We start from the raw sequence: 11,700 nt of genomic DNA, 5'->3' as shown, positions 1-11,700 counted from the left end.
GATGACCCTATGATGAACGAGATTTAGGCGTAGGCTCGGCTTGATGCTGCCAGTTATGCATGGCTCGTGCTTGTGATCCATTGGTTCTGGACCTCCGTTTTCTTGTCGTCTAGAAGGACGATAAGCTTCAGAGTGATCGACAGCCTGTTTCAGGCTATTTTCCTCCTGTTCTGCTGTAGAGATCGCTTGGTCGAGCAACTTTAGTCCAAGCCGGAACAGTTGAGTCTTAACATGACCGTTTGCAAGACCTTTAATAACCACAGCTACCTGTGTTTGTTCATCGATTGGATGACTCACGATACAACTGACCTGGTATCGTGTATGCTGGGCGTAAGCGTGAAGGTCACGTTTGTCCTACTTCAAATCTAGAAGCTTGGCTCGAGTCCTGGATTAAGCACGTGGCGGCTCATACGTTTGCCTAAGCCGAGTCTTAAAGACCTCATACGACCCAAAGATTAATGGGTCGTGCAGCATGAGCCAATAAGCCCAAGATTTGGCACGTCGCATTGTCTGCAAAAGGGTTACACGTCAATTTTCAGAACAAAATGTGAGATCAGAAATGGTCAAGAAGTGGTGACTCAAGTGACCCAAAAGGGTAAATTGTTTGTGTTGGGGTGTGATACATTGGAATCTGCAAATGCGAGTGAAGAGAATTGGCGATGGAGCCAGACCTATGAGTCCAAGTGTATGGCACGCAAAACTAGGACACTTGCCATTTGAGCAATGAAAAACCTCGACAAGTGTGTTGGAGGATTTAAAATGCAAGATTCGCCTAATGTCTACTTCACTGCTCCAAGTTATTCACAGCGACGTGATGGGATCAATGGAGACCAAGTCGCAAGGAGGAGCGGGATTCGTGGTGACATTTTTGGATGATTATTCACGCTATGTGGTCGCATACTCCATTGCGACAAAGTCGCATGTGGTGGATAAGTTCATCGAGTACAAGTCGATGATGAAAACCAGCTAAGTACCAGGATCAAGTGTATTCGCACCGACAATGGTGGCGAGTACCGTAACAAGCGATACCATAAAAATATTGTTTTACAAGGAAACTCGCTAGGAGCCGGAATACAAGAAATGGAAAAAGAAGTATGTTGGAAGGCTGGAATATTGCACCAAGCTTCAGTACCGTATTCGCCACAGCAAAATGTAGTGGCTGAAAAGACTAAATCGAACACTGATAGAATGAGCAAGATCGATGATAAATCACATGCAAGTGGAGTAGAAATGGTGGACTGAAGCGATGAATACTGCAGGATACGTGACTAATCGAGTTACGTGCGCCTATAGCCCAACCAAACCCCCATTTGAAGTGTTTTTTTAAATAAGCCAGATCTGTCGCACACGCGAGTGTTTGGTGCAAAAGGTTACGCACACATTGCAAAACCAAAACGTCTACAGTTGGACAAGAAGGCATTTCGATGCATGTTCCTGGGTTAATCACACGATATGAAGGGATATCGTGTCAGGAATTTCGAGTCTGATCGACTGGAGATCACGCGATCAGTGACTTTCCAAGAGTTGCCAAGGTCCAATTATGTGCAAGTGATTGGAGATATACAGGTTACCACACGTGTGGATCATGACAACGCTGACGATGCAGATGTTATTCAATTACCAATTATTACTACTCAACGTGACGTAGAGCCGATGGTTGTGGAACAGACTGGCAATGATCAAGTCATTTCACCTCCAAGTGAATTTGAGTCTATAACTCCACGCCAAAATTTTTAGCATTTGTCTGGTCCTATTTTCGATATCGATGATATTTACACGGAGCCAACTGATTTGGATGTGGATACGACTCGAGACATTGTGCCCAAGGGGGACTTGGATTATCACACTGATTTCTCTATGGTGCAATCATCTAAATTTGGTGCTCAAAATGCCCCGCTCGCGTTACCATCATCGAACTATGAAGATCAAGCTTTGGTTCCAGTCAGGACTTCAACTAAACATGGTACATCGTGCAGTGTGGAGCCAGAGTCTCAAGCCTCAAAAAGATATCGAATTGAGTATGCGCGAGCAAATGCAGAACTCGAAACTCCATCTACATACCAAGATGCAATGGCGTCTCCTCAATCCAAGATGTGGAGTGATGCGATCAAGGTCGAACTAAAGGCACTGAACAACAAAAAGACATGGACTGCTGTGAAGAATCCTTTAAACAAAAAGGTGATTGGAGCCAAGTGGTTTTTGGAATCAAGAGAAACGAATATGGTGATATTGAGCGGTACAAAGCTCGACTTGTGGCGCTGGGTCATCGTCAAACCTATCGGTTGACTACCATGAAACATATTCGCCGGTTGCAAACATGAATTCTATTCGCGTCTTCCTGGCTGTGTGTTGTCATCATGGAATGACAATTCACCAGTATGATGTTGATACTGCGTTCATAAATGACGTTTTGAACGACGATGTATACATTCTACGCCTCAGGGTGTCTACATGGACCCAGGTCAACTCTTAAAGTTTAACAGAACTTTATATGGATCAAAACCGGCTGCTGCAACATGGTTCAAGACAAATTCGAAGGTGTTTTGCAACATGGGTTTTTGCCATGTGTTTCGGACACGTGCGTCTTTATCCGTCACGATGGAAACCTTTCGTGGATTTACGTGACGCTGTATGTCGAGGATATGCTACTTCTGCTGATTTAATTGACAAAGCTGCATATGAACTTGCAGATCATTTCAAGTCAAGACGCTAGGCAATGTGAGATTTATTCTTGGCATTGAGGTGGACTATGCATAGCATACAAGGAAGCTCAAGATCAGCTAAAATGCGTGCCTTGACAGAATGGTCGTAAATTTCAATTGGGGCGAAAGTTGTTTACAACTCAAGTGTGGAAGGTCAAGTCATGCTTAAGTTCGAGAAAAAAGGAGCCGAAAATGGAGAATCGACCGTATCGATCTCGGGTAGGATCACTCCTATATGTGGCGACAGGTACAAGACCTGATATTGCATTTGCAATAGGTCGGCTGAGTCGACATTTGAAAAAAGCGAGTGAAGAACACTGGAATGCAGCCATTCGTAGGCTACGCTACCTAAAGTCGACTGCAACAAACCGAATTTGTTATCGAAGCAAGCCTGGTGACCTGAAGCTGAGCGTATTAAGTGATGCAGATTGGAATAGTGACAAAGATAGTCGACGTTCGACACCTGGAGTGATGGTCAATGACTCTCCTGTCATATTCAAGTCGAAGCTTCAAAATAATGTATCACATAGTACTGCTGAAGCTGAATATGTGGCACTTTCGTTGTGTATTCAAGAAATTTCGTGGTCAAAGAATTTATTGATGGAGATGAAGGTCAAGATTGAAGCTCCAGTGTTTGTGTATGAAGACGACCAGAGTGCGATTGCTATGGCGAAGAACGAAAGCTATCAAAGTAGAGCGAAACACAGTGATATTCGCTATCACTTTTTTCGCGACCAAGTCTAATAGAAATCTTTATATATTAATCTAAAGTTTTTATTTTTATTAATTAATACTATAAAGGCCAAGGTCATTCAGCCGGAGTATATTGAAACCAATTCACAGCTCGCCGATTTTCTAACAAAGGCAATTCGATCAACAAGTTCCAATTTCTCGTGGCAAAGCCAAACGTCGGAGACTTCTAGTCGAGGAGGAGTGTTGATGTTGGACATTTTGTGTATGCTCAAACGTCATGATGACGTTTGATTGTAATCGTTTTGCAACGGACACAGAAAGTGAAACTACAGCAACAGGTTATATGAAGAAAGAAACGACTCATATGAGACCTTTGTAGTGCTTCTACAAAGGAGTAGCTGATAACACGTGTAAGTTTTCTAAAGACTAATATACTTTTCAATTTACTTCCTGACCAAACGAGTAGTCTCCTCTGATATAATATCTCTACAGATTTAAGTCTAAAGCAACCGTGCCAATCGTTTCAAGACACGATTGTAAGGTGCGCAAGGAGGCGCCATACTTAGTTAGATATTAATATAATAAGTTCAGTAGTAGGAATCTAAATATATTAATACAGTTTCACTTTTACCTAATTCTAATCCTTGAGTTACCTTTGGTAGCTAGAGACCCTAAGCTACTTAGAAACTTTCCTCTGTACCCCTGTGTACCTAAATTTTTAAGGCACTGTAACCAGTGTAAGGTAAACTAGTACTTATTTTGTACTAGTACCGCTAAAGAATGAAGCCTGTGACAGCAGATCCACCTCCTACCGCAACAGCCACACCGGTTTAAAGAATTCGGATTTTTTTTAATCTCCGTCGCACATGCAATTCATTGTATATATTGTGTCAGGGTGTTGGGTGTAACCGGGTGTATCGTTACATAAATTTAACAATTAAAGGTCATTAATTAATATATTATCTAAAAGGTGGAGAATATTTGGAGAATATTACTTTACATGGTAATATTGTAATAGCTTATCCTTTGGTAGATATAGACCATTATATCTACTTTCTCCGCGGTCCAGTCAGCGTTGGACGCGCGCAAGGAGGGAGACAGATAAGACTTTTATTACATGTTTTGTATTAGTTTATAATTATGTTAGTATCAAATTGATAGAAACAAAAGAACTTAACTATAATAAATACAGTTTTTAATTAACCCTCTTTAAAACTAGTGTTTTAAAGAAAGTCTTCCTCTGCACGTACTAGTGTACGTGAAGTGACGTGAGGCACCACTCGCAACTGAAGCAGTGCGAAGTGGACTTGTACTGAAGCAGTACAAGTCGTAGTGCCCCATTACACATTGAGTAGCTATGGCAACAACCTTGTAAGCTTTCGAAGGAGCAGGGGCCGAACTGACCGACGATTTTCTGACGATCCGCCTCGCCGTTGCGATTTCGCCTCCGCGTCGTATCTGAGTCCTCCCATTAGGTCGGTCTTTTCACTCAGTGGTTTGCGATTTCATTCGATGCCTTTTCCATGGCTTCGCAAGAATTATCAATGACTTTAAAAGTCTAACTTGGTGGCTGCAGGGAGTTTATTCTGAGCATTGATAGCAGATTCTTCAGTAAAATTGAATTTATTACGTGCTTAAAAGCTGATTTTATTGCACGACTCGTTAAAATTGCAGGGAGGAATAGCAAGGAAATGAGTAGGGTATTATTGTTTCAATATTTAGGGATAACAACAAACGATGTAGCCAATCAGAGGTATTGTCTGTGGGAATCGTCGCTCCAAACGAATATTTTTAAAACGCGAGTCCACCTTTACGTACCAAACATCACTTTCGACCAGTGAGCTCTCCCCGGCCAACAACCGCGACAGAAATCTCCATGTCGGACGACATTCCAACGTGGGACGCCCCAGTTGTCGTGGCGCGGGCCAAAGCACTAATCCACTCAAGCAACGTGCGTGCCATTAGCTCTTTTCAGAATGATTTTTCTTTCCCCCCTTGCTTGCTCTGTAGTCATTCCTACCGACGTCTCTTGAACTGTTTGGGCTCATTATGTTCTTTCTGTGCGTGTTTCTCTAGTACGAAAAGGTCGCTGACGCACGAAAAGACGTGGACGATACACTTTCGACGTGGATTGCTGCCGTTCAAGAGCATAGCGATCCCAAGAGCGCTGCTAAAGGCAGTTCCGCCGTCATTGCTCTATGGCGTCAATACGCTGCTCTTGAAATGGAACTTCGGCAATTCAAACAGGCCACCATAGTGTTTGAACGAGCTGTAAATTGCCCAATTGCAGGCTCGAATGCAGCCTTGTGGCTTCAATACGCCGACTTTTGCGTCCAACGAAAGAAATTTTCGAATGCTCGAAAGATCTTTGTACGCGCTTTACAGACCATTCCAGCGCACGAGCATTCAAGTATCTGGGCTCAATTCTATGGTTTCGTCTGTACTCACGTGGATGACAAATTATCGCTCGCTATGCTACAGCACCAGGTCATGCCCGACCAATTCCCACAGCCAGGATCGCAAGGACTTGCATCGACACGTATTTCTGGAGGAAGTAGCGTTTCAAGTAGCTCTCCCATAAAGCTTTCGACCACGGATCAAACGTCTTTACAACCACCTCAGACGCTTTCAACCAAAGCCGTTGCCTTGATCGATCCTACTGTGGTTTTTATTGACAAAACGGGTCAAGTCCCACCTCGTGCAGTGGAAAGCAAAGATCTTGGGAAGCGCGTCGCTGCAAACGTGCAAACAAGTAGCAGTGAGAAGCGTGCTAAGCTTACAGACACCGAGACCGCAACGGCGTTTTTTCTGCATGTTCCCGTGACGCTCCCGTGGATTCCTAGCTGCCCGCACTTATTATTTGATAGCGTCGTGGAGAAAGAGACGCCGAAAGAAATTGAAAACGAGTTGCTCGAACGACTTTCGGACGTGCTTGGCGACAGCGCTGTGTTTGAAAAAGTCAGGGATCTTTGCAATCAGCAGCGCAAACGGGATCGCGAGATGCTCTACCGTTGGCAAGAGCTCATTGGGACGCAAATGAAGGAAGGAAGTGAATTGTTTGCACGTCACGTGGCGCTCGAGATGCAGCATGGCTTCTCGGATCCTCGTGGCCTTATTGCGCTCAAGACACAACATCTTGACCAACGACGCGAGTTTACGCATCGTTGTCAACTGTCGCAACAACATTTCATTGAAATTTCGGCTGTCGATCGAGCAAGTGCTTTAAAAGCGCAACAGTTTTCGCTCGAGACAATGAAAATTCCAGAAATGGTCGTAACGACACACACCGATGCGATTGAATTGCAGGTATATTCTTTAAACAAACAAGCTCTTGACAAAGGACAAGGAGCAGTGACTCTTTATGCGGAAGACGCTAATGAAATGATGTTGTATGTAGCGTGCTATTGTAGGATTAATCCTGGAAGCAGAGACGTTGTGGCGTGAAGAACAGCAGTCGAGTGCGGAAGGAACTACTGGCAAGAAGACCCAGCCGTCTTCTTCGTCGGCTTCTTTAAATCGTAGGCAACGACGAGACAGTCAAGACTCGACAACGTCGAGTCACTCGACTGCGCGTAGTAGTAGTGGGGTCCGAGGTACTGGTGGCCCGGCAAGTAGTCGGCAAGACTCGCGCGGAGGCGCGCGCGGACACAATTCGACTCGTCGACGCGATCGCGACGCGCGAGGAGGCCGAGGCCGCTCGAACAAGTGGGATATTCAGCCTTTACAATCCAATCGTCGTATCGCAGCGGTTTCGGCCTCGCAACGATCGCGTTTCGAGTATCCTGAGCAGCAAATGCCGTCGTATGAGCAGCCATTGCCGGCTCTTTCCCAGCCACGGCACTTTCAGCATCAACCTTACGGTCTACCGCCGTATCATGACTATAGCGGTCGCCCGAGCTCCATGCCGGAGCGGCAAGCGTACGGTCCTGACTCGTCATCGGGTGCGTATTTCTCGGGACCGATAGATGGTCCACAGTCTCGTGGCGAAACTGATCGCTTTGTAGGACAAGGAGGCCCTTCTCGAGGTGGTGGGGCTTGGCCACATGCCGCCTTTCATCCGCAGCCTCTGCCCATACGGCAACGCACAGGTCCTCTAGGTTCTGAAGACGACTTTCGACCTCCATATGATCCTTCTTTGTCGCGATATGGCGCAGGTACAGGTCCTGGCGTCGCGCCTCGGGACGGTCCAATGTATGGCGAATCGCATCGTGTGCCTACAGAGGCTCTGTACTATCAGGAAGTGCCAAATCCCCAACAGGGTCCTCCTTATCGCCAGCACCACCAGTTTGTTCCTCCGTCACAGCAGGCCCCTCTGCGTCATGAAAGCTACGCTGCTGCCTATCCTACGTACGACCCGTATGGTCCCCCTCAAGGCGACTTCCAGCAACGTGGTCGACCTCGAGAACACGAGGGGCCAGTGCATCCTCAAGATCTCGTGCCACGCCACCACCAACCACCACCACGATTTCAGCAGGAGCAGCTACCTGCAGGGATGAATAATCCCAATCGTCGTACTCGACGTGGTGGTGATGGGCGTTTTCGTCGATAAAATGGTTGATAGAAAACACGCTCTGAAAGCAATTAACAGTAGGGCAGCAACCCTGGGCCTCGTTATTCAGATAATACGCCATGCCTACGGCACGTTGATATAAGCCGATTCGAGCTATTCACGCTTTCTTATTACAACTTTAGAGCTCGCCCACTCGTTGAGCAATGTCCTTGATACTTGACGTAATGTTCTCCGGAACACGGTCGTACACACGCGCGGAAACAAGAAGCACGTCTCGAATAAGGGCGTGATTGCCCATAATATCGACATGATCGGCCGTCTCGGGTCCACCACGTGCGTCATAGAGCATTGAAACGGGGTTATGGCGGTACTCTCGAACACGTACATCAGCATGGCTAGGATTAAACTTGTCTGTACGCCAGCCACTAGCACACATGAGTCCTAACGAGATCAGTGGTACCGTGCCGTCTCCATCCGAGTAGCGGATTCCTCCCTTGACGTACGGCAGATCATCTACGTCAGTATTAAACAAAAACGGCGCCACGCGCTGTCCATTCACCGTCACGTTATTCTTGTCCATAGGATTAGCTCCATACGTATAGCCTCGTTCCACAGGCTTCCCGACTCCATAGAAGCAAAAGATTTTCAAATTCGGAGCTTTTGGTAACGTCGCGGTTAATGGATTAGTCCAGTACTTGTAGTGGTCGTACTCGGGCAATGACGGATCCTCTGCGATCTCGGTACTAAGCCAAGATCGAAACTTGTCGAGATACGGATCAAGTTCGTCTAAGAGCTTCTGGACGCCACCAATTGTCACGTTTTCATGTGTCAAGTTGACAAACCGAACGACTTGGCCATGCGAACCAAAGCGAGCCACGTGCGCCTCCACCTTAGTCAGACCTACGGGCGTTTTCGTGACTGTTGATAAAGGGGACGCTGCGACAATATCATCTGGAGCCGATTCAGCTGTGCCCCAAATTCGATCTCCACCTATCGGCAGCATAGTCGAGATACTTGACCACGATCGTGCGAGCTTTGTTCGTGCTGGAATACTAAAGAAATACCCTAGAAACTTGGACAATCCTCCTAATTCCGCAGTGTCTTTCATTTCCCCTGACATCAAGGCACTAATAGTCTTGACAACCCCCAACATTGGCCCCGCAATGTTCACTAATGCATCCATATTGGTCTCAACCCACTGGTCTCCTCCTTTTCCTCCCTTGTCACTTTCAACCCATTTAAGAAAGTGAAAAATTACTTGAGTCGCATATGAATGCGTTACGACCATGACTTTGCGGCCATTTGCTGCTTTTCGAGCCATTTCAATCGTATACTTGAGTTTCGTAAAGTACCCGTCGCGTTTTTCAAGTAAATGAGGCATCAGGCGCCAGTCGTAGGCAGCCATGTAGAGATTGTTACTGTCGTATCCGATCTCAGCGAGATTTTCAACCAATTTGCCCCAGACCCAGAAACCACCGATTAAATAATCCGCTGCTTCGAGTCCCTTGGCTGCACGGAGCTTAATCCCGTCGGGATCCATGCCAGTGGATCGATTGAGCATCATGTGCTGTAGCCAGCACTTTTGATTTAACATAAACTGCTGCAACATGCGTGATGTGCCCCACATACGTTGTCGAAAGTAAGCTTTACTGCATGCACTGCCGTTCCAGATCTCGAGACCCGTGGATGTAAAGCCAGGGATTAATACAACCGGCGAGTAAGCAGTCACGTTTTCTTCTTGAAATAATTGAAGACCTGGTCGCTTTTCCACGGCGCCGAGAATGGTTGGACGCGTGTCTAACGTGGACCAATTAAAGTTGTCATACATTTCACGGACCATGAGGAGCGAATCTTCACTAATGAGAGGCTTCTCGAGGTAGAAGCGCTGGAAGCTTGTCACGGCCAGAATGCCAATAATAATCCCCGCGAGTATGGAATAGATGCGCTTCTTTACTACGTGGTTGGCGGCTCGCGCTTGCCAGCTTGGCGTTCGGCCCAACGCGTGCGCGGCCTCATGGAACGTCTCTTTCGTCTCTGACTGTTCGTCTTTGCTGGACGTCATTGCCTTGGCGACAGCCTCATTAGCCAAGGCCTTTGGGGATGTCGGCTTTGCACGCCCACGTGAATTTCGCTGTCGCACGCTCGAGGATGCATCATTCCCGGTCATGGCTTGGATCCGTAGCTTCGATTATCCAAGAATGGTATCTTTGGCTCTCTTTTTGATTCTGGAATTAGACGAATTAACCACTTTTCAGTGAAAGTGTTGGAAATTTAATTCATAAAGTAAAGATTTCCTATTTCTTAATTCTTAGCCCATTGGTAACCCACGTACCCACTCCATTGTTGCAAAAACTACTAATTCTATTTTGCTTAGCGCTCTTTTGATCCTACATACTAAGATCAAGACGTTCAATCGCAGCTTTACAAAAGATTTCAAAAAGCAAAATCGGGATAACTACGTCGGAATAAACAACTCGCCACATCCTTACATCATACCGCCCATGCCGCCCATACCGCCCATGCCACCCATGCCTCCCATGGGGGGACCACCAGCTCCCGCCTCCTCGGGGTGGTCAGCAATAAGCGCTTCGGCCGTCATCATAAGCGACGCCACACTGGAAGCGTCCACAAGACCCGTGCGCACAACCTTTGTCGGGTCAATAATTCCCGCATCCACGAGATTCACATACTCGCCAGTCTGGGCATTAAAGCCATATTCAGGCGAGTCACTCTCGAGCAACTTGCCCACAATCACAGCCCCTTCATGGCCAGCATTCCGGGCGATCTGCGTCGCAGGGGCTCGGCAAGCACGTTCGACGATCTCCACACCCACCTTTTGGTCGAGATTCGCGCACGATTCATAAAGCGTCTTGAGCGAGCGCGAAGCCCACAGTAGCGCAGCACCTCCACCAGGCACGATGCCTTCTGCAACAGCCGCACGGGTGGCGTTTAAGGCATCAACAACACGGTCTTTCTTCTCTCCAACCTCGACTTCGCTGGCTCCTCCAACCTTAATGACAGCAACTCCGCCACTGAGCTTGGCAAGACGTTCCTGAAGCTTTTCCTTTTCGTACTCAGACGTCGTGCTTTCAATCGACGCACGCAGCAAATTCACGCGTTCATCCACAGACTCCGATGTCCCAGCACCGTCAAGCATGAGCGTATCGTCCTTGGTGATTGTAACCTTCTTAGCGCTACCGAGCATTTCAGGCGTGGCCGTCTCGAGACGGTGGCCCAAGTCTTCAGAAATAACTGTCGCGCCAGTGAGTACAGCCATATCCTGAAGGCTGGCTTTGCGGTTGTCGCCAAAGCCCGGGGCCTTGACGGCACATACTTTGACCCCACCGCGAATCTTGTTGATCACGAGAGCAGCAAGTGCTTCACTTTCAACATCTTCCGCTACAATCAAAAGTGGACGCTGTTGCTTCACTACCGTCTCGAGCATTGGAAGTATAGCTTGGAGACTAGACACCTTCTTTTCCACGAGCAAAATATATGGGTTCTCCATCTCGCATGACTGCGTCTTGTTGTCCGTCACGAAGTAAGGCGAAATGTACCCACGGTCAAACTTCATGCCTTCGACCACTTCTAGTTCATTAAACAGCGTCTTGCCATCTTGAACGGTAATGACTCCTTCCTTGCCCACACGCTCCATTGCGTCACTGATAAGGTTGCCAATCTCGACCTCGGAGTTGGCTGAAATCGTCGCGACTTGTGCGACTTTTTCCTTGTCCGCAACGTCCATGGAAAGCTTCTGAAGACCGTCGACAACGTGGTCAACGGCCATTTGAATAC

The 11,700-nt window shown here is 47.1% G+C and overlaps 3 protein-coding genes across 3 annotated transcripts; 1 reads left to right on the top strand and 2 right to left on the bottom strand.

Annotated features, from left to right (window-relative positions):
* Positions 1-5,271: 5,271 nt before the first annotated feature.
* Positions 5,272-10,043, top strand: CCR75_007519 (uncharacterized protein; the record flags this gene model as incomplete). Its single annotated transcript, XM_067965578.1, has 3 exons — positions 5,272-5,346; positions 5,472-6,701; positions 6,793-10,043. 3 exons carry the CDS (start codon positions 5,272-5,274, stop codon positions 7,942-7,944), a joined length of 2,457 nt encoding a protein of 818 aa, XP_067815740.1. The 3' UTR covers positions 7,945-10,043.
* On the bottom strand, positions 8,084-10,072 carry CCR75_007518 (uncharacterized protein; the record flags this gene model as incomplete). The annotated part of the gene is made up of 1 exon (XM_067965577.1): positions 8,084-10,072. One exon carries the CDS (start codon positions 10,070-10,072, stop codon positions 8,084-8,086), a length of 1,989 nt encoding a protein of 662 aa, XP_067815739.1.
* A 318-nt stretch (positions 10,073-10,390) lies between these two features.
* CCR75_007517 (uncharacterized protein) lies at positions 10,391-11,692 on the bottom strand (the record flags this gene model as incomplete). The annotated part of the gene is made up of 1 exon (XM_067965576.1): positions 10,391-11,692. The coding sequence occupies one exon, from the start codon at positions 11,690-11,692 to the stop codon at positions 10,391-10,393; it is 1,302 nt and encodes a 433-aa protein (XP_067815741.1).
* Between the last annotated feature and the right edge of the window lie 8 nt (positions 11,693-11,700).

Source organism: Bremia lactucae (assembly GCF_004359215.1).
Source record: "Bremia lactucae strain SF5 chromosome Unknown BlacSF5_NotPlaced_189_SHOA01000117.1_77404bp, whole genome shotgun sequence".
In the NCBI taxonomy this organism is placed as follows: domain Eukaryota; phylum Oomycota; class Peronosporomycetes; order Peronosporales; family Peronosporaceae; genus Bremia; species Bremia lactucae.
Note: the sequence above shows the minus strand (reverse complement) of the source record. Positions and strands in the feature narration are given on the sequence as shown.